Source organism: Dicentrarchus labrax, unplaced genomic scaffold (assembly GCF_905237075.1).
Source record: "Dicentrarchus labrax unplaced genomic scaffold, dlabrax2021, whole genome shotgun sequence".
Lineage (NCBI taxonomy): Eukaryota > Metazoa > Chordata > Actinopteri > Moronidae > Dicentrarchus > Dicentrarchus labrax.
Window position 1 is genome coordinate 20418919 of NW_026136715.1, and position 24812 is coordinate 20443730.

At 41.6% G+C, this 24812-nt stretch overlaps 3 protein-coding genes and 1 non-coding gene across 7 annotated transcripts; 1 reads left to right on the top strand and 3 right to left on the bottom strand.

The window, feature by feature from the left end:
* Positions 1–188: 188 nt before the first annotated feature.
* On the bottom strand, positions 189–9575 carry amt (aminomethyltransferase). Its single transcript, XM_051424488.1, has 9 exons — positions 9231–9575; positions 7635–7802; positions 7339–7419; positions 5919–6050; positions 5719–5797; positions 5170–5315; positions 3546–3726; positions 2457–2612; positions 189–1697 (listed from the first exon to the last, which is right to left on the bottom strand). Exons 1-9 carry the CDS (start codon positions 9549–9551, stop codon positions 1522–1524), a joined length of 1440 nt encoding a protein of 479 aa, XP_051280448.1. The 5' UTR covers positions 9552–9575; the 3' UTR covers positions 189–1521.
* A 1018-nt stretch (positions 9576–10593) lies between these two features.
* On the top strand, positions 10594–13698 carry si:dkey-20d21.12 (uncharacterized protein LOC556245 homolog). Its single transcript, XM_051424512.1, has 4 exons — positions 10594–11085; positions 11864–12128; positions 12555–12773; positions 13058–13698. The coding sequence occupies exons 2-4, from the start codon at positions 11993–11995 to the stop codon at positions 13192–13194; spliced, it is 492 nt and encodes a 163-aa protein (XP_051280472.1). The 5' UTR covers positions 10594–11085; positions 11864–11992; the 3' UTR covers positions 13195–13698.
* On the bottom strand, positions 13648–24210 carry LOC127376988 (hyaluronidase-3-like). Of its 4 annotated transcripts, none has more exons than XM_051424496.1 (7): positions 24064–24159; positions 16991–17266; positions 15521–15956; positions 15259–15406; positions 14979–15096; positions 14769–14858; positions 13648–14690 (listed from the first exon to the last, which is right to left on the bottom strand). In XM_051424496.1, the coding sequence occupies exons 2-7, from the start codon at positions 17237–17239 to the stop codon at positions 14385–14387; spliced, it is 1347 nt and encodes a 448-aa protein (XP_051280456.1). In that variant the 5' UTR covers positions 17240–17266; positions 24064–24159; the 3' UTR covers positions 13648–14384. The 4 variants fall into 4 exon arrangements, with proteins under 4 accessions (XP_051280456.1, XP_051280454.1, XP_051280457.1 ...); XM_051424494.1 differs by lacking the exon at positions 24064–24159 and adding an exon at positions 21588–21657; XM_051424497.1 differs by lacking the exon at positions 24064–24159 and adding an exon at positions 21588–21628 and having other exon boundaries at positions 16991–17153.
* LOC127378186 (U5 spliceosomal RNA) lies at positions 22552–22667 on the bottom strand. The gene has a single exon (XR_007887885.1). It is a non-coding gene; the product is annotated as a U5 spliceosomal RNA (small nuclear RNA).
* Positions 24211–24812: the final 602 nt, after the last annotated feature.

Genomic DNA, 24812 nt, shown 5'->3' on the forward strand with positions numbered 1-24812 from the left:
TTTAGGCTTTTTCTTGTTATTTTTCTGCAAGTGGACCTAATCTTGTTCCCTATCTCAGGACCCCTCCAGACCCTTGTTTAGGAGCCAAAATTACGTGAGGCATGACTTGTATTGAAAACATTTATGCAATCTTATTTTCACATCATTGTCAGTATCAATCTAAAAATAACAGCAGATCATGGGAAAAAGAAAATGAAATTGTCTTTAATAAAGAAAATATTTTCTAATCAAATGAACAATGTTATTTTAAATGTACATGAAAACTCAGTTACAGATTAAAATCCACAGTGACACACAAAGTGCACCTTCAAGACAGAGTTGGCAAAAACTGACAACCTATAAATCAGTAGTATTATTAAGCATGTTATTATTTTCATGAAACAAGACATTCAGAGCTGCACAGACAGTCCAAAGACAATGTTCTAGTTTAATACAGAAATTAAATTTCATTAGTTGCCAGACAGAACAGACATAATGACAATGAACCTATTTTCAAGTTAGGTTATCATTCTAACTTATGTAGTGTACATTTCTCCCTCTGGTTTAATATATTATTACATTATAGACAGTCTGAGAAACAATCTGGTCAGGTTATCGACCATATCAACAGAGCGAACCAGAACTCCCTCAAAATCCCTCCAAACAGGAACTTGATGAGAACATCTGCTAATTAACACAAAAAATGCTAATTCCACAAACTGAACTGGCAGGTTTATGTTAATTGGCATATTTCAGGTGGGGGTTTTGTGTTGGAAGGATTATGAGCTGGTCCTGTTTGACCTCCCTTCACTAAGCTGTTTACAACTAACAATAAAATGAATGGACATTTGGCTCTGTGGTATTTGAAAGAAAAACTGCAGACATGTAGTGAAATAACATCAAAAGAACCATTTGGAATCTCTTTGTTTTGGTCCAGCGATGACAAAGTAAATGCTGTCATGTTTCATTAGCAAAACCTATATTCTAAAACAAGAAGTTAATTAAATACTTGTGTATTGGATCCACACAGTCTCACTGCTGGTTCAGTTTAACCTGCTATCCACTTATTAAAAAAAAAAAAATTAAAAAACTTTGTTACCAGAGCATCTATGCCCATACTATCATACATACATTCTCAGACTCCACTTAGTTACTGGACAGTGCGTTGCTTAAACACACACAAGAACAGTAGCATGCTGTCTGCAGAGTGATAGCCTCCAGTTTAAAATGTTCTCCACAAAATCTATGTGTATACTAAGGAACTGTACCATGCGTTTCTTCTTTAGTGTCTCTAATACAAACTCTTATTCATTTAATGTGCTTCACTATGAAAGTGACTAATCACATTAGACCAGCACACACACTGTATTATATATATATTTGTAATATTTTCTCTCAATGAACTGCATAGCTGGAGATAAACAGAAGAGGGCAGCATTTGTGGGACAGAGTGAAGGAATGGTCCAGTTTAAGTGTATGTACCGTGTGTTTGTGTGTGTGTGTGTGTGTGTGTGTGTGTGTGTGTGTGTGTGTGTGTCCCTCCTATCCAGAATAATAGTTGGTGGGGACGAAGGGCATCTTGCTGACGATGGCGGGCACTGCTTTTTTCCTGACCTCGACCTGGATGGCTGTTCCGTTCTTAGCGAATGCCGCATCCACGTAACCCATGGCGACGTTCTTTTTCAGGCAGGGAGAGGGACAGCCGCTGGTCACTTCACCTAAAAAAATATCAAAGGATAAGTCTTTCAATTTAAATCTCTTTCTGACTCCCTTTTCAGAGAACAAATACATAGCAAGCCAGATTAAAACCTTATGGTAGAAATATTTTTTATCCTATTCTGTGCTTCAGATTTACTTCCTGATCGGCACAGAGACTTGTTTATCTACTCGGTTTTTGGCTGTTTACACATTACATTCATTCACTCATTCCTTCATTCAATCACTAAATACTGGGAGTGGCAATATACTTTAAAATCATGAGAATTTTCTTCAATATTGATATAAAAACCAAAACATAGAGTTAATAGAACTGGGATTAATGACATTAATATGCTAATGTAATATATAATGTCAAACAAACAATGTGCAGGATTTGAAAATGTGTGACTTTGGCAACCCCCAGTGGTGGTACCATGAAAGAACAGAGAACCGGCTCCATTCCGGTTCAAGCACCTAGTTATGAACAGTTTGGAGCATTTCGACCGAAAATTGGTTTGGAAAACGAGAAGTTGGTTCACAGGTAGAACCAAAGTGGGCATGTCGTATTGCATTGTGCAACACCCTCTGTTGATGACGCATCCTTGATTACAATGATTTCGCTCAAAACTGTTGGAAACGCGGGATTTGATAGCTAGCACCAAGGTTCCAAATCTTGAACAGAACCAGAGCTAATTTGGTTGAGAAACACAAATAGTATTTCAGTGGTTGTGTATTGCATTATACGAAGTATCACAGCTCTCTCCTGTTTGCTTACTGACCTATGACCTTTCCATCAGGCCCAAGTATGGGTGTGTGTTGTCTGACGGGGGGGCCGGTGGAGACCAGACCGACTCTCTTCCTGGCTGTCTTGGCTTTTATCTGAGGTACGATGATGTCAGCGCCGGGGAAATCCTTGGTCTGACGCCGACGCTTTCCTGTGTGTGAAAAGACAAAGCAATGGAGGTCATACACGGAAAAGACTGCGCTGTAAAAGCTCAGGCACAGAGAGACACAACAACATGCAGAAACATTTGTTGAATGATCAAAAATTACACTGGTCCTCATCTTTACACCTGAATGCAACAGAGAGTAAAGGTACAAAGGCAAGATGACACTAAGCTCACTTCCAAACACGAGTAAGTCAACATATATCATCACCTTTTAACTTAATATAGCAAACTTGTTAGCAAACAGTTGCTTATTTACACATCCAGCAACATTATCATTCACTTAGAGTCATGTTTCTGCCACCTGCTGAATGTAAGTCCAATATTCACTCTCTTTTAGTCTCTACCAACTCCTGAGGGAAAAATCTTTATCTATATCTTCTCTGCGTTCACTAGCTAGTCATTAACTAGTCGGTCTCACTATAAAGCACTATAAAGACGAGGGGAGCTGCAGTGTCAAGTTTTAATGCTCCATAGATTCATCACTACAGGCTAAGAGTTTAATCAACAATTTTCCATTTTACAGCGGGCTATGTGCCAGAGCATTTCTTGGCTGGTCTCCACTGGACGCCCTGTAACTGGTCCCAGCCAAATAGTATATTGTGGCACACACAACAAATTGTTACAAAAGGTTCATAGTGAGCTTCATCACTGCTGGTACACTGATTATGTTACCTTTGGACAGACCCAGGCTAGCTGTTTCCCTCTGCTCCCAGTCTTTATGCTAAGCTAAGCTAATTGGCAGCTGGCTCCAGCTACATAATTACCCTACAGACGTGAACTAACTCTGTTTGACAAAAGATATAGATAAAAAGGAAAGACATGTCTTAAAAATCACCCGTTCCACCACAGTCTTCTTCAAAAAATAATCTGGTTGGAAAAATAACATTTAATAAAAATATATGAAGACTAAAATCTAACCTATGGTCCAGACTAGGGTGGCCTCCACAGGCGTGGTGGTCTCATCTATGTCGTTGCCATAGAGACAAAGCCCTGCCTCCAGCCGCAGACTGTCCCTGGCGCCCAAACCAGCCAGCTTCACCTCACCGTTAGCCAACAGCTTCTCTGTCAGCTCCACCACTCTGGACTGTGGGACGGAGATCTGGGACACAGAGACAAAGACAGCATGTAGAGCTTTTCACCGGAATGAATATTGAACATTAAATATAAATATTGTAACTCAGCAATACTGAAAAAAAAGACATAGTTTGATGAGGGGGATATTTATTTTAGGTGCTCCAAAATATATTAGAATTAAAAAGATGAGGGAAACAACTAATTACATGCTGTATAGTCAGTCTATTTTTGTGAGTCTTAGCACTGAGGGAAAGATTGATGGAAAGAAATTATGTGAAAGAAAAAGTCAAACAAAGAGACACAAACTCCCACATTCCCTCTGTCAGAGAGAGACCCACCCACATCCATCCTGCTATCTACAGAGCTCCAGCAGAGTTGGCTGATAGAGAGAAAGAGATAAATCCATGTAGTAACTAGTAAACCATTAATCTGGAATCCTTGCAAACAGAGAATATTTGGAGAGCATTTAAAAGTGTAAACATCAAAATATTACCATGTTTAATGAGGGAAAAATGTTCAGGTGGCAAAATACTAGAAAGAAAAATTTAACTTTTTCTGCTTGTTTTCATACAGTGATTCCTGGCAGGAGGAGGGAAAGTGGTGAGTACACAATCATCTTTTATTAGCCATTATAGCAGCCTGGCTCTGTGGATGGCAATGTCTGTCTGTCGTTCTGTCCGTCTGTTGTTGGGTCTACCACTCTGGTCCAGACTGAAATATCTCCAAAATGATTGGACACATTGCTTTGACATTTTCTCAAGAACTTTACGGTGGCCAAAGAATGAATCCTAATGGTTTTGGTGATCCTGTGACTTTTACTCTAGTGCCACCATGAGGTTCAAAGACCTTATTTGAGGGAGGGTGAATGGGATACCACCCCCCTTGTTAGGAAAATGACTAAAATGCATCACCCTTGTTAACCTGCCATCCCCCCTCTCCATCTCCTAGTAACAAGGTCTCTAATAGGCAGTCAGTGGCCCAGGTCGGGACCCAGGCACCGTCCTATTCCAACCCAGACCTAAATTATTGAGAATTATTCAATTTTGTGCAATCAGTAGCCTAACTGTGCTGTGTATTGTGTATAATCCATGCTGCTGTCCATGCTGTTGAAGTAACAGATGGATTTGTAATTGTGATCTTCTGTCTCGGATCTATAATATTCTCTAAACTATATAGCTTATATAACAGGTTACTGAAAAGGATATCTCAACCCTGGGATGCTCCCATAGGGGTATCCCCTCCTGTTAAAAATTAACAAATTGTCTACTGGGTATAACCACTTTCTAAATATGCAGTGACATACACTATAAATTAGATTTTGCCACAAATGGGTGAAAGTGGCAGCTTAAATACATTTTTATTTTTCTTTAAGCTTGCTGTCGGGAAAGCAAAAAAAGTGGAGGAAGGAAGCAAAAGGGAGAGAGAGAGAGAGAGAGAGAGAGAGAGAGAGAGAGAGAGAGATGCTGACCTCCACCCCGTCCTCTCCAGTGTATCCGCAGCGGGTGACCCTGCAACCAGGAACACCAAAGACAGTGGCCAAGGCGGAGGTCATGAAGGTCAGCTTACTGAGGTCTTCCTTCAGTCCCTCCTGGAGCACCTGAGACATGGATGGACCTGACAACACACAACACAGCTGATAAATAATCTACATAACCTAAGACATAGAGAGTCCTACACAGAGGAGTTCAAATAGCCAATTTACTATAGATTCTGTAAGGAAAGAGTGAAAATAACTGGGCTCAAATAATGGAACAGAAACTGGGGAAAGAGAGAAATTAAATAGAAAGAAGACAGAAGAGTTGGAGGGAGGACGTAGAATGGAGGGGAGGGGTGAATGAATGAAAGAAGAAAGACAAAGAATGATGAACAGGAGGAAAAAGAGGTAAAGGAAGAGGAGGAAATAAGACAGAAACAGAAGAAGGAGGGAACGAGGACAAGAGAGAAAGGGAAGGAAGGAAAGAACAAAAGAATCAGGTCAGGGAAAGGAAAAAAGAAAGGAAGAGGAAGAATACTTTACCTTGCACAGCAATCAGCGCTTCATCAAGGAATTCCAAATCCACATCAAACCCTGCAGCTTTGTACTCTGCCAGTCTGGCCTACAGGTAAACACACACACACACACACACACACACACACACACACACACATCAGACACTTTCTGTCAGTCAGACAGACACTCCCCACCTGTCTGTCTACACACACACACTCTGTATTTACCTTCATACGAGCCGAGTCCTTGTCAGCACAGCCAGCGTTGGAGACGACATAGAGGTAGCCCTGGTCAGTCCTTGTCACTATGAGGTCATCAATAATTCCTCCTTTCTCATTGGTGAATAGAGTCAGTGTACCCTGGGGGGGTGAGGGAGGGGAGAGAAAAGGAATGGGTGAGGATTTGAAGGTAAACGGAGGATATGTATTTGGGACACTGTTCGGTTGGTCAAATTACTCCAAAAACTCTGATGCTCCACATGAACATGTAACCGTTATGTTATGGCTCAGGTGGTCCAATCAAAGGGCTCATTTGTTTGTTTAGAACAATAATCAGTATTTATTTTAAATAAACAACTTTCCAAAATCCATCATGTGTTAACTGAGTCATAAAAATAACATTTTGTAGTTCTAACCCATATCTCCCCATTTCCTCATCACTCCATGAAGCATATTCTGAGTTGTCCTTCCCACTAAAGGAGATTGTTTCATTAAGTCTTCTTGTAGCAGAAAAACCAACAACTTTTTGGATGGATTTTCACTTGGATATTATCCAAAATCAGTTTAAAATATGGTACTCCTTTTTAAAAATCTAGGTATTTTTTGGGGGAAATCAAGTGGACACAAGTGGACAAATCTAAATGCATTCAGGATGGCAGTGGGGCCTTTTGAGAACAATCTAGTCTAAGACAAGACTGTAGTCAGACAGAAGTCACATTTCTCTACTGCAGTTGTTTGATGCTTTGATTGAGACGGGCCTTTTTGACCCATTAGCACATGTAGTGTCTTGTAATGTGGAAGTACATGGAGGTGGCCCCTGAAATGTCACACTGTTTTTTTTTAACATAAACACAGTCAGTGTTATAGAATAATATGTTCTTACATGCACTCTCTTCTCCTTTAAAGCAGCCATAATTAATATTTTACATTAAAAATGGGTCGCATCGCTACTGGTATGTGAAAGGGATCGCTCATAGTGACGGAACCACTGAGAATTTTCACCCGACTTTGCAGTTCCCCTCATTTTATAGTCTTTAAGCTCACTGTTGTGGCCTTCAGGCCTGCCACTTTACTACAACATTTTTATCAGCTTTGTTTTAAGATGTGACCTCTGTTTTCAGCTACAACTCCACTCTACACTATCTGCTCAGCACCAAACAACATTTAGTGCCGGAAGAGTCAGATTTTTTCCTCAGGAGGTGGTGGAGACAGTCCTATAAAAAGGGGTTAATACTGGACTTGCTTTCATAAGATGGCAAGAAACTTGATGATAATGTTGCTCATATCTGCTGGATGTGTAAATACCCAACTGTTTGCTAACATCAACTTAAAAGGTGATGATATGTCAGTGCTGTGTTACAATTTGTTTCTACTGTGGACAAAAAACTCAGTTATTGCAGGTTTAACATATAACAATCCTTCATCTCACCTGGTTGTCCTTGAGTTCTGCAATATCTGCAACTACTAGAGACTCCATGAACTTCACCCTGTCTTTGCCATGGACTTTGGTCTGACAGAAAAAAAGCAAAAAGGAAGTATTTCAACATAGAAATGGCAGTTTTATTTCTGGTGGGTTCTTTCGTGGAATGTCAAAACAAACCTAGTTAACCCCTGTTAACTGACAAAGGACTGTGTTTTACTATGACAACGTGTGTCTGTGACTGGAAGTTTGTACACACGTATTTGTTTACCTGTGCTCATGTTGTATGTATTTGTGCGTTTCACCTGCAGCATGTGGCTGACGTCGAAAATGGAGCAGTGCTCTCTGGTGTGCATGTGCGTGGCGATGTGACTGTCTTTATACTGGACAGGCATACTCCAGCCCGCAAACTCCACCATCTTTCCCCCCTGCTCCCTGTGGAAGTCAAACAGCGGGGTTTTCTTCAAGGCAGCCTGCAGGAAATAAGACACATATACATAGAAACACAAGAACCACAGTTTAATTTTGATGTATTAATCATAAAACTAAATTATAAACCACTTTTAGTGGTACAATTAGTGTAATAACAACAATGCAACCACTTCCAGAGAAGATAAATATACTAAAACAAGCACATTTAAAAAGCCCTTAACTAAACTGTATATTGGACAGATTAACACATCATTGTTGAATATGCAGCTCTGTTTCTGCTTGTCGATTGTTTTTCCTGCCCTAACTTCTGACCTTTAAACCCACCAGTGGAGGGGGCTTATCAGCACAGGAGTAGAAAAGCATTATGGGACAGAGTGTGTCGGCACTTTACATAAGACTCAATTGCTTTTTACAAAACAGTTCAAGTCCAAAGTCAGCTATTAATTGGAATGAACAGAGCAGAGATGGTTGTTCTCTGGTTGTAATTTGTACACACATACACACAGATGGACACACACTTACACTTAATAAACTACTACAGATTAGAGCATTAGGACTTTAGTCTTTCTAGCCCCTTTGCTTTGTGCAACACTCAAAGATAAATCAGATACATTATAAGGGGCTTATGGATTCCTACAGACAGACTTTATCTCACTGGACTAATAAATTAGGTCTGCTATTTTAATTCATTCATAACCTTTGACTGAATGAACGAATCTGGGTAAGGTCACACTTTGAAGTAAGCAGAGGCTGAGAGAGGGCTGACAGCACTGTAGAGTCAGTCACTCGTGGTTTTAATAAAATCATCTTGTGCAGCTCAGTGAAGTGAAGCAGGCAGCGGGCGGGAGGATGGCAGTCTGCTGGGACAGATGCACATTATGTCTGCATGAACTGCCTGCTGCTGTGACACACTCTGATGTTACTGTTGGAATATGCAGTAACACTGATAGAGCCAGTGATTTATTCTGGAGTTCAAATATGATGGCCAAAAACACCTACTGTAGCCTATAAACTATGATTTCTACCAGAACTTCAAATACAACCCAGGAAATAAAAAATCTGGCATAAAACAAAGGTTTACTTCACATTAAACACACCACTGAGTACAGTTAACATATAATATACATCTAAAACCTTGATTTAAAAAGAATATTATTTGACTTTTACAGTCATATCTTATTATAGGACACCATAAAGTAGGATAATGTCAATATAAACTCACTAGTGGGCCACACTGCTGTAAGATAATCACAGAGCTATATGAGAGATGAAAACTGTAAAGGTGAGGTTGTTGAAAACTTCAATGTGCCACAGACACAAAGTCTCCACAGAGAATACACTGTGGTTTCATCGACCTCCAGTACAAACACTGTGTTTACGCTGCTTTCACCAAAACTGTTGCAAAATGCCTTTGGATCCCTTGCAGCGACACAAGTTTACCGCGCAGCCACACTTCATGCCCCGCTCACCTCCGCACTTGACGCCTGCCTCTGCTGCTGCTGCCTCCCCGCACATCCAGCTCCAGCGACCCGCAGCACACCGTCCCTGGAAGCCCGCAGCCCGAGCCCGGAACCCCCGACCCCGACCCCAACCAGCAACCGAGCCCACATCATGCAACCTGAAGTCTCTCTCTCTCTCTCTCTCTCTCTCTCTCTCTCTCTCTCTCTCTCTCTCTCTCTCAAACACACACACTCACACACACACACTCCTGAGGGGTAACACTTCCGCTGTGTTTCTAAACTCTTTGGACTCCACTCTCGGGAATTTTTGCTTTCCTGGCAAAAACACATGAGCGGCGATGGAAGGGAAGAGCAAAGACTTGTGGGAAATGTAGTTGATTAGTTCATCAGCTCTGCAGGGGTTCGCCGGTTGAAGAAATGCTGATTGGTTTTCTGTCCCAGCCCCAGAGTCATAGAGTACAGCTGCCTATAGTGTAGTAGACTATACATGCTTTAGGAAGCTGAACTCTTCAATGTGGATCAGATAATAACATTTTCCAACTTTTTGGTTTATGTGTGGGTTTGTTGCTGCTAGTGTAATATGGCTTATGACTGTCAGGATCAAACCAGCTTCTGCAAAACATTGACCAGGTTTACAATTCAGCACCGAGCAGTTGAACCATAATAGGACACAACATCTGGAAGTCAAAAAAGCACAGCTAAAATATATATATATATAAATATAAAATATGAAGTGACAGCTGGCTTAACAAAATTACAACATCCTGTGAAATATAGCAGATGTGAGAAACATCAAATGCATTCAGATATAAGCAGATTGTCTCCCAAAGGTTGCTGAGATGGGCTCCAAGTCCTGATGGATAGGATTAAGTAACAGGGCGTACATGTTTTATACCCATTTAGTAATTACTGTAGTAATTAATGCATAATAGACTTTCTAATTATATACAATGGTTCTTAAATGATAAAAACCCCATCCTAATGTTGTTCTCCTTTTAAGGGCAATGGCTACCAATGGGTCAACAGGAAAAAGAGAAAGAAAACCTGTTGAACTGCCTGTGCCTTAGATTGCTGAGCCAAAAGGATCCTCACACGCTTCTAACTGCATGTTAATAAATTGGAAATTATATGTCTAAGTGTTTGGACTCATCCTACTGAAATCTGTCCGTTATTCAGAAAACAGTGTTGAGTTTCCCACCCGACTGTGTACCCATTGACATTTGTCCATGTGAGTATTTGTGTGTGTGTTTATCCCTCTGTAGCTCATCATGCCCTCCACCCAGATCATTGAGTCATCCTTTGGCCTGAGAAACTAATAATACCCCCATGTCTCTGCTGCTATTTTAGGCCTTGAGGGCCAGCAGGGTTGGGCATTTGTGTGAGCATGATTGGAGGGGAGTGACAGGGCTGAAAAGACTTCCTCTCCCTCTCCATGTCTCTAGCTCTCTCACAGGGCAGTTAGGGTGGGCTAAATCAGAACATGGACGCACACAAACATACTTAGTAAGAGGGGGTGGCGCTGGAGCGTCCTACAGTTGCTCAGTGACACACAGACACACTCACGAGGAGGAGTAGGACCCTGAGGCTAAACCTGGAGGTTCTCTTTTGTTTTCACACATCAAGGATTTTACTTGAATCACTTATTCACTGTTGGGATTGGATTTCAGTTCTGTTGGATTACTTTTGTGGCTGCGTGGCTCCTGGATGACCTTTGTGGATATTTAATGTCATTCCTCATCGCTGCTCCTGTGGGTGCAGACACATGTTTTGGCAAACGGATGTCTGAGTGTGAGGAGACTGGGTGAACAAGAAGAGCAACAGATAGACAAGAACAAACAAGCAGGCACGCACATGCTGACAAAGGGTGAGTGGGAAGAGAAGAACAGAACAGTATTTCTCAGACCTGTTTTGTCCAATAAAATTGATCTGGTCTGGCAGCACAGTGTGTTCACACAGTGTAATCCATTTAATCATCCATTCATTCATTCAGTTAGTCATTATATTGGAGCCTGTCCTGTCCTTTGGCCTTTGATTCAAATTCCAGCAACATTGTGCCATTATGGATTTGACAACAAGCTCTATTAATAGTTCTGATAAATTAGCCGCTCATGTGGCCTGTTTGTTTTGTCTTCAAATAGAAACCAAGATGATCTGTTTTCTTGTCCTCACATATGCTACATGCCAACCTACCGCTCTATTTTTATTCAAACTACGGAATAACTTCTAATCCATTCCCTGCTTTCTCTTCCACTCTCAGAGGCCACCCACCATAACCTCATCTCTATTAATTAAACCAATTGATATTGATATTTGAGATTTATATGACACTAAAGATCCCAAAAGAACAAACAACTCCATTTACCAATGTAGGGCGAGTAAATAACAACAGTGCAGATGCAAAGTAGCTGCCAGTGTCTCCCATTAAGCAAGAAGATTGTTAGTCAATCTCTATAGTCATTTAAATTATTCAGAGAGAAGTTTTTGTGAGGACTTGCTTATAAACTAATCATTGTTGGAAATATTTTGTGAATCCATTTATAGATCATTTGCATTTCTCGATATACTTTCAATGACAGACCAGTCTGGTTGGTAAACATGGCTGTGCAATGTGCTGTTTGCTGACACAAACTTCTTTCTTTAAGTTGCCTCGTGCGGCCTCCGGAAGCCGATACTGTGGCTATATTCACTGGAAAGAAGGTGCTGACAAGTGGAGCGTCGTCTTGAACCATCTAGCAGTCAAACTAACTATTCATCCCTCAAGAGGAGACGAGATGTCGAGGCCTCCTTCCTCCCAGACCACCCCTCAGTTCCACAGGGTCAGCGACAGGGATCTCACCGAGATTGAGCTGCATTCTGTGGACTCCATCAACGACCTCCACCGAACGCACCACGAACACAGCCACAAAGGTACACACACACACACACACACACACACACACACACACACACACACACACACACACACACACACACAAATACCCCCAACACAGCCACAACAGACACACACCCACCTGAACACAGACGCAAAGGTACACACACACCCTCCAAACATAGGCAAGTATGGACATACAGATACATGCCAAACACACCAAAAGGTACACCCCCTCCCCAAATATAGCCAAAAAGGTATATATATATACACACACACACACACACACACACACACACACCCTGAACACAGAAGCAAAGTTACACACAAACAAACATTGCCAAAAAAGGGACACACACACAAAATACAAAAATACAAACACAATGGTACACACACAAACACCCTCCAAACACAGCCAAAAAGGTACACACACATTGACACTGACTGACTGTGTATGATTTCAGTGATGAGGCCTCCTCGACCTGCTTACACACCCTCCCCAAATGGGAATCTCTACACATGTGATGTGACAGCTGTCAATCAAGGAGGCCATCCAGTCAGCAGCAAATGGCAGAGCCGTCTACAGGATATGCTGACACCCAGTTCATCACGTGCCTATGCCATGGGCTGTGCCATTATCACTTTGCTGCTGCTAACTGTGTTACTCATCTTCTACTTTCTGGGTGAGAGATCATATTCATTCATTTTCATGTTTGCTTTGATACTTTCTGGATATTTTATATTTCCTGGATCTATGAACTTCACTTTGCCTTGATTATTTCCTTAAATCTCTTTACATTTATCATGTTATTTGCAATTTTCCATTTATATTTATACTTAAAGCTAGGCCATGTCATCATTAGAACATTTTCAAACATGTCTGGAAATCTAACAACAGGGAATGTTTCTCTGCATAACCCCAGATGGACAAACGGACAATATAGTTTTGTTTCTGTTCCTCCTCCAGTCCAGCAGGGCGGCGCAGTCAGGATGCTGACTGAGGCACTGAAGGAGAAAGAGGCTGCAGCCACAGAGCTGTCACTGCTGATCCAAGAACTGCAGGCACTGAGACGCAACCTGACAGCCACGAGAGGAGGGACATGAGGAACATATGTATAAATAAACATACAAATCTATACATACACAGATACACCTGTAATATTGGACGTGAGATGCTTTGAAGTAAAGCAAAACTTTATTTTACACTGGATTTTTCCTTGAAGAGGAACCATCATCAAAATGTTTCCTAAATGTTTTCAGTGTTTCAGATTGAATGTAAGTGATGGAACCACGTTAAGGGATGGGAGGTTTCTGAGAACCGTTCCACTCTTTCCTGCCAGGTCACTAAATGAAAAGGACTTTTGAATGATGGCGCATCGCATAATACACATTTAATGTCTGTAGCAAACTGATTATTCAGCATTGTTGCTCAAAACAATTTAAAGTGTCACACAAAGTGTTTAAATGACACAGTAGTAAGGTCTACCAGCCGTCTCTGTGCTGTCAGTCATGTTGTGTGAATAAGTGTGTATCACACATGGAGCAGCACAATCAAAATGTGGTAGACAAACACACAAATACAATTTATTAAATGGATAACAAAGACAATACTGTTTTTCAATGTATCTGTTAACCTTTGTATTCTTGTTTTGCTCTTTGTTGAGAAAAAAGGTTACATTAAGCCAAGGATGATGAATTCAACCACCAATTTTAGCATACTAAATATATAATTATCCGTTACTTGACAGTTTAAACAGGGTGTAATTTTGTTAAATATTTTACTAAAGAGTAAAAAAGAATCACATCTAGCAGATAGGTTGAAGCTGATTTTCACTCAGATGTTATGTCCACCATGTGCCACCACAGTTTCTCCTACACACTTGGAAGGTGAGCTGTATTCAGTTGGTTGCAATCTGCAACTTCACCACTGGATGCCACTGAATCCTACACACTGGACCTTTAAAGTATAACTACTTCACCTCTATAATGGAAACACACAGGGATCTTTTAACTATTGAAGAAATGAAGAAAAGAAAGTGCTGGAGAATATCTAAATAAGTAATACTTAAACTGAGACGTGTTTGCACTTCATTCAAATTTTTTTTGTAATTTCACCCCTTTTAAAAACATGCTAAATAAACACTGATAAATTTACATTTATTCTAATTTATTTTAAAATTATTTCAAGGAGTTGTCAATTCATTAAGTCTACATTGTCTCATACAAGTCTCATTGGTGTTCTATTAACGCTGACTGATGGCACCTTGATAGAAAGGTTTAAGTTACTTGTCTTTCTATATGTTTTCTTTCTTCTTCTTCTCTTGACACTCCTGCCCAGTCCAGCCTGGGTAGCACAGACACATGAAGTGGTTGTGGAAAGATTTCCCACGGGAGGCGTCAGGTAGGAGGTTGATTTCATTGGGGTCAGAGGTCATAACCGGAACCGAGGAGAGCATGTGACCAGAGCTGGGGCGTCGCCTGGCGCAGCGGCCATTGCCTTGGCAAAGCTGGAGGCTGCAGCGTTGAGTGTCAGACCTCAGCGACTGGACGAAGGGACCCAAGACGGTGTGTATGTAGTCTCTGAGAAGAATGCACTGTTCCTGGAGGGCAGGAGGAAGGGAGAGGGTTACACACAAACACACACGCACATAAATGACTCTCTCACAAACATTACGTACCTTGGATTTGGCAAATTTCAGCTCTCCCCACAGCACCACTCCAGCAGCTCCCAGCGCCGCACTCTCCCCCAGTGTGTGCACCAGGTCTGTCTGCACACAAACACTCACAATGGTTATTTTGAATTGCATATTTGTCTGTGCTTAATGGCTAATAAACTGGTATGTGTTAGCATGAGTGTGTATGCTTTAGTGATCTGCAACAAATCCCACCTTATTAAGAAAGGTTAGAGAGTGTGTGAATGCTAGTCTGGCGTAGGGAAGGACGGGTGTGGCGTGTTTGGTATTGTGCCAAACTGATGCCACTCTCAAAGCCTCCAGCAGCCTGTGTCTGAGTCAAGGAGACAGAAATGTCCATCAGTAACACCTTCTACATCCTGTGTGTCCAGCATGTAGTTCAACTGTGGAAAAATAACTGTTTAATAGAGGTTTGGTGGGCTGTTTTTACAACGGAAGCAGTGTGGGTAACGGGGGAGGTGTTGTTTCTCTGTACCTGACCATCAGAGCTGCATCCATGGATCCTGCCAGCCTCTGTGGCAGGTAGACACTGGGATAGAGAGCGGTGGACTGCCACCAGAGCCAGGACAGCTGGTCATTTTGCTTTTTGGTCCCCCCGTGGCAGCGTCCTGTGTAGCTTTTGTCTGATCACACACATGAAACAAGAAAAGACCAAATCTGTACAAATACCTTTCTCAAAAGCTCAAAACTTTAAGAGATACACAAACTGCTCAACACACAGTTGGTGTTTGCCCTACCTGTTTTTCTCTTATGCTTATTAAAGCAGGCAGGAAAACCATAAAACCCCCAGAGTCCCCTGGGACGATCCATGACTGCCGACCGCAGCGTCTCCTCCATGAACTTCCGAGCGCTCTCCTCAAACTTTTGCCTTGCCAACGATGTCATGGCCTTGTTTGACAAATCCGGTCTCGCCTGTTTCACCAGCAGCTTGGAAAGCCTCCGGTACTCCATCTTGGTTCCAAAGTTTCTCTCCCACAATGGCCGCCACTCTTCCCAGTCAATAACGGCTAAACCGGTGAAGTTTGGCTGCAGCAAGCTGGACATCTGCGTCAGTGCCAGGGAAAGGTGAGCTGAGAGGTCGCCAAGCTGCGGTATCCCTCCGTTCATCTTCACGCCATCTCGGGAGAGGTATGGATATTTCCCCAAGCGGTCACGGTAGAAGATGGTCATGTTCTAGAAAAACATTTGCCCATAGAAGATATTACCAAATTCTGCAACTCTTGTTGTTACAGTTTTAAGGCTGCTATGGTCAGAGCATCCTCACCAACTCTGTTTCTAACAGGCAACTTTATTCAGCAGACAAGATCTGATAAACCCACTGACGAGACCTGCCCAGCATCAAACAGTGATGCACGTAGCAGAAGAGCTAGCGGCTAAAAAGACAGATATTTTACTGAAACTGAAAGCAAAAGGAGAGTGAATAATGTTACACTGGCGGAGATGGACACCACTGTGACTCTTCCTCTGGCTCAAATCAATGAAAGCAGCTTTATACTGAAGGGATGTTGGGACAAATGGAAAATGGACAGTGTCAGATTCTGACATCTGAGTCTCAAATAAATCTGTAATAGTTAACACAACTGAAACACATCTGAATACATTTTAAATACAGAGAATTGCATAATCCATTTCTCCAAAATATACTTTATAAATAATATAACATTTATTTTATGAAGATTTTTTTGTGGATTACTTTATTAGGTTTTTTTGAATTTGCATAAGTTAATTAATGGTAACTACATATATGAACACATTGTGTTCTGTAGATGAGGAACTACATAAAGTGCAGGTTACCTGTAATGCTACTGATGGTTAAGATTGGCGGAGCGATATGAAGTAGTGTTCAGTTGTCTTACTGTGAAAGTGGACATTCAAGTGGCTCGAGTAACCGAGAGGAAATTGTCCCTGTGCTTTTGCTTTACCCACGACCCAAAGGTAATTTTAATACAGTAACTATCAAGTTTATAGTTAACGCTAATAGTAACCAGCATTACAATAATAAAGTATATTGTTTAATACATAATACACTTTTAAATGTGTTGTCTCAGTTAAAATATAATTATGTATCAAATAATGTGGCCATTAAATTAATTTGAAAATGTTTGGTGAAATAAATATATGTTAAATATATTTTCATATTGTACTATGATCAGTAAAGTATTACATTCCACTGGTGACACTGTACTTCACCGACTGAGATCAATCACCTGTCCCTGGAAGCGTTGCTTTCGGTTCTCCAAAATATCGAAGTCTCCCAGGTTCAGGTGGATGTTGTAGCGTTTCTGACACCGTGCCGTGGGCATGTTCCACACCACAACGAAGGGCCGGTCCTGCAGGATCGGACCTGCTGCAGCCACAGCAGGCAGGGGGCTGTGGGAGAGGACAACACCATGGGTGGAAGTTTGGAAGGTGAGGAGGAAGAGGAGGAAGGGGGTAAAGAGGTGAGGCAGCACCATGGCTGCTCACCCACTGATGTGTCCTTCCTGACAGGAGAGAGAAATAGACCGGTGAGATTTATTGATGAGGAACTTTTCTGCATTGGGATACAGACTGGTGTCATAGGAAATTAAATGCACACAATTAAAATAGCCATTAATTGGTTCTTTGCACTCTCAGATAATTCAAACAACATGTCAGCTTATATTTGATCATTTAAGATTGTAGCAGGATATTATAGTAAAATAAACACAAGTCAAAAGAATATTCCATTAAATTCTCTTTATTTACATCATTTTTCATAACTGAAGTATCAGATTGATAAGATACATTATTTTCATCAATATAACAAACCTTAAGAGCTTAAATAAAGTTTCAGTTCTCTGGCAGATCAACAAGGCACACTCAACTCTAACATTACAGCCTCACATAATGTAATAGCAGCAGATTGGGTTGTGGGAATATTTCTGAAGAGCAAAGGTACTCAAAGTAATATAACTGGTTGAGTTGACTCCAAATTATATTTACTAGGCTTTTACAGTCAACGCCATCCTTGTCACAATCTCCTTAAATATCCCCTCTAGACAGACATTTACTTTAAATAATAATTTGTCTGCTATTCAATCTAAAAATTCTTGAAATTACATTTAGTCCTTCTCCCTCGTTGCAAAAATCTACAAACTACGAATATGCAAATATTTTTCATTTCAGAAAGTTTCAATCCTGGACCAAGATGTCTCCATCAGATTTAAGGTGTGCAGAGAAACTTTCCCTCCTTCAGCAGATCGATGTCTGTCATTCTCCAAGTGCCAAACTCTGCACATAACATCATTCTGCACAGTGAAGCTCAGACATCCATTTGAAAGGGGGACAATTCACAAATTCATACAAGAGACAAGCATTTACAGACTGTGTTTGAGAGACACTCAAAAGTGACTGAATGTGTAAATGCAGCAGTGTTTCCTCTATTTCTTTGGTTTATTAAAACATTTCTGTCTCTCTCTGAGGCTTTCCACACTCCTACATTACTCGTCTTCTGTGAGTCTGAAGGACCATTAATGGTGTGTGCTTTAGTACATACGGTATGTTTCGGTCTTTTGATGTGTGAACACATAAACATACGTATCTGCATGAATGTGGGCAAATTAACCCCCAACTGTATCTGACTGTGGGTTCGTCAAATGTCTTTTTGCATCCAATAGATGGGAACTCCTTTGGCGTCTCTGTAGGGAGTTTCAGTCAGAGTCTGAACTACAAGCTGCCCTGTAGACTGAGGGGGAGGAGGTGGTGGAGGAGGGAGTGAAGGAGAAGGAGGAGGGATGGATGGAGGAGGAGGTGGTGGAGGAGGGAGTGAAGGAGAAGGAGGAGGGATGGAAGGAGGAGGAGGAGGTGGTGGAGGAGGGATGGAAGGAGGAGGAGGTGGTGGAGGAGGGAGTGAAGGAGAAGGAGGAGGGATGGAAGGAGGAGGAGGTGGTGGAAGAGGGATGGAAGGAAGATGGGGAGGTGGAGGTAAACTAGAAGGTGGAGGTGAGCTCAAAGCACCTCCTGAGTCTCTGCTCCCTTCTGGTACTTGAGCATCCATCTTTGTCCGTGTTTCTTTCTGCGTGCTCGCCTCTTCACTGGGCATTCTGGAGAACCTCAGAAGCATCTCCATGGGAACAAACGCCGCCATGGCGCCTGCGTTCTGCACCGGCGTCGACAGCACATAGCCGATGTGGGCGTAGAAGTGCTGCTTATCGTGGGTGGTCAGGCACAGGCGCTTGAACCCTCTGCTTTTGGCGTAGCGCTCAATCTCCTCCATCAGAGTCCGGCCGTAGCCCTTCCCTCGCTCCGCCTTGGACACGACCACGGACTCGACGAACAGGCTGCTGCTGTGACCGACGACCCGGGACAGCCTTGCGTGGCCGAGCAGCTTCTCTGTCTCTCTGTGGCCTCGCAGGAGAACCAGACAGATGGGGAACTCTGGACAGGACTTCTGGAGGGAGTGAACCCGGGCGGCCTGGCTCCTCTGCCACTCAGAGTTGACCAGGTCGGCGCACGGAACCAGCAGGTCTGGACGCCGGTGGATCGGAACTGCGTGGATCTTCTTTGGTTGTTCAGAGTCCGTGTGAAGCTTCTCTTTAACATCCGATATCGAGATCTCACTGACTCTCTCAACACATTGCCTCTCACAGTCTGACGTTGAGACGGGGTGCAGATCAATGTTCAGCTCATCTCCGCTCTCCGGTTTGGAATTGGTTGAGGTTAATGGTTCGGACCTGTGGTGATCAGGGTTTAACTACAGTCAGTCTTCATTCATCTCCTACTGCTGAATGTAAAATGTTAGAAAAGGTTTTCAACATGCAGTTCCTCAATTTCGTTGTTGTGCTCACATCACAGTCTGAATTACACAACAGGTAATCTGAGCCAGGAAGTCTGATTAAAAAAAGATGCACTCTAAGAGATGAGATCACTTCTGTAACAAATCTCACAGATGGACCAGACTTTGATCACATGGAAGGCAGCATATTTGGATCAGATGTGTAAGTCCTAAGTTCAGTACAGCTATAAAAGGAAACATGCAGGAGGATAAGGCTGGAGCGCTGATCTCTCTCTAATCTGTCTGTACTCCCTATTTGCACTGCAACCTTTACTGCCTGCCTCTCTTGTTTCTGTAACAGTGATTAGTTGTGTGCCTCGCTCACTTTATTAGTGGATACAGAGGAAGGGGTCAGTGTTCAGCAGTGAGTCAGTCATTAGCAAAGATTGAAAGGCTAGAACTACAGAATGTTTGGGGTTTTTTTCCCTTTAAAAAACGACTTAATGAATCAATCAAATACCAGTTAAGTAGAATTAATTAACACTAAGTTCCCTTTGAGCTAACAAACATTAAACTGAGCCTAGTAGAAGTTGAGCCAAGTCAAACTTTTAATTCTTTGCACCACTTGATGAAGACCTACGCAAACACGCTTCAATATTTTCATCCATCGATCGTATTTTTCTGGTGTGTAATGACTGACAGCCGGACGAGGCTGCTAGTGTGGCCGAGCGTCTGCATGTACAACTCTGCACTGTGGCGCGGCAGATACGTCTGTCTGTGTTGATTCACCAACACCCAACCAAGCTTTAGACCAGTTTCCAAATAAAAAAGTCACACCTCTCATCTTAACAGAAAAATGTTCTCACACAGCGTGCTTTAGCGGAGTGTGTCCATGTGCTTGTGTGAGTGTGCATATGTTCAGACTTTGCCTCAGCAGAATGAATTCACTGACTTCTGCTCATGAGTTGGCGCTGACTGCAGATAGGGTGTCACGAGGTACTGTTTGTGGAGAGTTTTTAATCACCCCTCAAGTAGTATGAAATATATGAACATATAGTCATCAGTCGCTTCCTTCATACTGTGACTGGTTCCACAGCTCCAGCTTTCTGTTCCCAGTGTAACTACAACAGGAGGACACTGAGAAATTGAGGACAGACGGTGCCTCATTTAGTAATAAAAACTGTATGTTTCTGTATTTTTTCCATGTAATTCCGAAAGCACCTGGATTAAACTGTAGATGGAAAGCTGGGGTCTAGTAAGAAGAAAAGGATGAAAATGAAACCTTTCTAACACATCAGTGGTAGGTATAAAATACCTGAGTTGTCAGAATGTGGTTCAGCTGATGTCTCCTATGGATCTTTGTGTGCATTTATTGTAGAGTCATATAATGTAACATGCAACGAATGGGGAAGTAGGCCTTTATCTAACACATCTTACCACAGTTTGTTGAAAAGGCTGCAAGTGAAGTACAGTGAAGACACTTAGTCCTCTCAATTAAGTACATTTGTTTCTGATGCATGTATCTTCAAATTATTCAGGCTAAAGTGAGTTTAAGCCTTCTGTTCATATCTATTTACATGATTTTCTACGGCATAAAAACGTTCCCCAAAAGTGTAAACTCTGATGGATTCATACTGCGCTGTTATATTCTCATATCTTGTTATTAGGCCATGGTGCCAATTACCAAAGTTAGTCATTTGTAGCACAAAATGAGCCAACACATGGTAGGAGACAGTTATGTGACACCTAAAGTCATGCATCGATAAGGCGTCAATGACTGTTTACGAGGACAGTTAATGCTTTTTTTCTCAACCTCTATTAGAGCTTAAAATCTTCTTACAGAGGCAGAAGCCAGGGTTGAATTCATCTTAAAGTTGAGAAGAAGCACTAAGGAGTTTGTCTATTTTCTATTTTTACACCATCCCTAAAGGAAAAAAAAGACAACGCAAGTCTAAAATGTTCTTAAAAGCTGCCGTGGTCCGAATAGTCTGGGCTTCATTTTAGTTTTGCAGAAACAGAAAAAACAAACAAAAAAAACCCTGACCAACAAATAAAAAACACTAACTCACCAAGAGAGAGATTCTGAAGCCGACGGCTGTCAAACGGCTATGAACTTGGTACTGCCTACTCAATGCAATTTCACATTCAGACCAAAAAAAAAGGGATGTTACAAAGATGCAACAGGAAACTGGCTGCTCACTGATAATAACACACGTAAGATAAAAAGAAAGTGACTGTTCAATGTCATTTCACAGTATTGAGATAATGACTGACACATACTGACTGCCTCAACAATAAAAGCAGGAAATGAACTTATTTTTCTCGTTTCTATGGTGTTTAGAGTGATCTTAGGGAGAAAACAGAGAAAACTATAACAATATCTAGGGCTCTGAATTATTATTATCTTTTTTACCAAGAGCGGCATAATTTCACTTGATAATGACGTGGGCCTTTTTCACGGCAGATATTCTGGCTTATCACAGTTGAAAAAAACACCAGTTTTTCTAATAACATTAACAATCGCTCTGTTGTGTTGGAGTGTCCCAGTAAGCGTGCAGCTAAATGGAAATCAACTATCATTAATGTTATTATTTCCACTTGAACGTTTCCTACTGTGACATGTCCACACTACAAAAAGACCTTTTGAACTTCTGCTCTACGAAAGGGCTCTTGAGCAAGGCACTGACTGTGAGGCCAGCAAGCAAACGGTGTCATTTCATCATTACAAAGTTTAGTGAAAATGTTCAGTTCCTTGAACATGTGACATAGACTAACTGTTGAGTTTGAAAACAGTGGATATATATGTATATGTGTGGGTGTAAATAGCCTGATCCATTCTGTAGTGCTCAGTAGGATGTGTATTTAAAGTCAACCAGCACATCAGAGGAGCCCTTGTTCTCAGAAGGAAAAGATAAACTGAGTAACTTGGGGGGATTAGATCGGGCCCCCTCTCGCTCTACTCATACCAGTATCATAGTACCCTTTGGCATAGTTCCTTATAGTCTAAAATGTTTATTTTTCACAAGAGTAGGAAGCCCCGCAATAAAGCAGGGCATCAAAAAATTAGTTGAAACTCTTATTGTTCCTCTCCACGGAAATCTTTAGTAAAAGGCGAAAGATTTATACGATCTGAAGAGAAACAAGAGTGTACTGACTGTGAGAGGGGTGAGAGCCGGAGCCCATTCTCCGCTCTAACTCCTTCTGTTAGGGTGCACGGATACACGTTTATAAGTACACACCAATTCATATAATTACATTGCACCAGACATAAACACAGAGTCTTTACATTGTCTGCTAGTTGCACTGCGAAGTTTTGAGCGCAATACAAGAATAAATGGTTTAATATTCGGTAATCGCCGCACGCACGCAATGCATTATGGGGCCTTGGCCACGCCTCTACTTCTTGAACACGGTTTCTGCTATTAAAATGCTATTTTCTCATCGATACAACTTCTGATGGTTGTGTGACGTTTGGATGGATCAGTTGTGTTCATTGTTTTCTTAAGACTTAATTATAACGCTGTTTGTCCACGTATGTGCTCAAACTGTAACGTAAGGCGGCGCTTAACGCTACAAAGATAAAACGCATCAAGAGAGTACTCGCCTTACGTTCCCGCCTTAGCGAAAACTTTATTTAATGCTAATATCTTTACATTAAATATCATCACATTTCTTTTTCGGGAACATTGTTCGCTTTTCTTTCCACACAGTGAGAGCAAATGCGGAATTTAAACGAGTGAAAATGTGTTTTGTAGTCGCACATGCGTAGAAGTAGTAGTAGTAGTAGTACGACAAAGGCGGAAGTTACTTCCTGGTTAACAAGCTGCGATAGTACGTTATTAACTTAACTTACGTGTTTCCATACACTAGCTGTGTATGACAACATAAATATTCCTGGTCTATAGTCCATCTTAAACACAACTGTTTGTATGTGTGTGTGTGTGTGTGTAAAATATTTCTACTGAATGGAGATCAGTAATGCTCTTGGTCCATACACTCTTTGTAACCGCTTCAGTCCTGTACTATCACGTTAAGTTACTGTACGCATTGACACTATAAGTTACGTTATATACGACTGTCAGCTTGTTAGCGTCGTTGTTTTCACTGATGTTTGCTCCTGGACAGTTCCCAGATAACCTTTATAACAAGCTAACAGGCGGGTGAGCAGTTTAATAAAGGCATGGCTGTCTCGTAGCTGCAGGTTGTACATGAATGCTTTATGGTGGCTGTGAATATATGAATGTCTTCTTGTTCTCTATAGTCTGTCACTCGTATGTATTTGATATAAGTTAGTCTGAAGGATTAACCCACAGTGTGGAAACCATTAGCCCTCCTCTCGTCTTAGCATCAACTTCCATCTAAGGTAAGACTATTAAAGTCACAGTTGGAAGGCGGTCCTCCATGCTAGCTAGCTCCTGTGCTCACTTTCAGCTTTCACCGAACATGCAGTTCACTGACATTTGTTGGATAATTAGAAAATAAAGTTTACTGTTTACAGAAACCGACATTGTTGGTCGTTTCTCACCACACTGTAACGTTACCTACATCTTTTTAGTCTCGCGGTTGGTCGCCGGTGCTCGTCGTCCTCAGAGAGCTCATGTGTTTGACACAGCTGATCTGGGATCGGCTTCAACTCTTGTAACGAAGGACAACAGCTGATAGCCGTCACTGATATCTGACCCACGATCAGTTTCAAACCTGAATACTGCCTCCTCTGTAAAAGGGGATGTTGCCGTTGATCCCCTCACTGGTCTAAGCGGTCATGTCTGCCACCGTGCGGATGGGAGTGTTATTACACTACAATTCATTCTATGTATTATATTCAAGTTGTATGTATTTTTTTAATGTATGAAAGTTTTATATATTTAGAAAACATGCTAATCTTCAGACATCTGTTGGAGCTGAAACATACTGTTCAGTTGTTATTTAACTAACTATGACTCACCTGTGTAGCTTTAGAACAGTAACCTACAGTAATGCAACTGCTGCTCTGGTATCTGCAAAGGTACGTGTAAACAAAACAGTGCAGTTGTCTTATATAGACCCTCACCAACACTGACTGCAACACACTTAACAGGATATTCACTTTATAGCAAACAGCAAACTGTCGAGTACAATCACCACCTCCATTAGTTAACAAGTACTGAATATAAAGTGCTTAACAGTTTGTATTTACTGCAGAGCTGTTGTATTGCAGGGTAAGGTGCTTTGTCCTCCCCCTGCATGAGCGTAAAGTGCATGGCTGAATCATCAAACAGTTTTATCCCACATTGAAACACATGACACTGGCATTG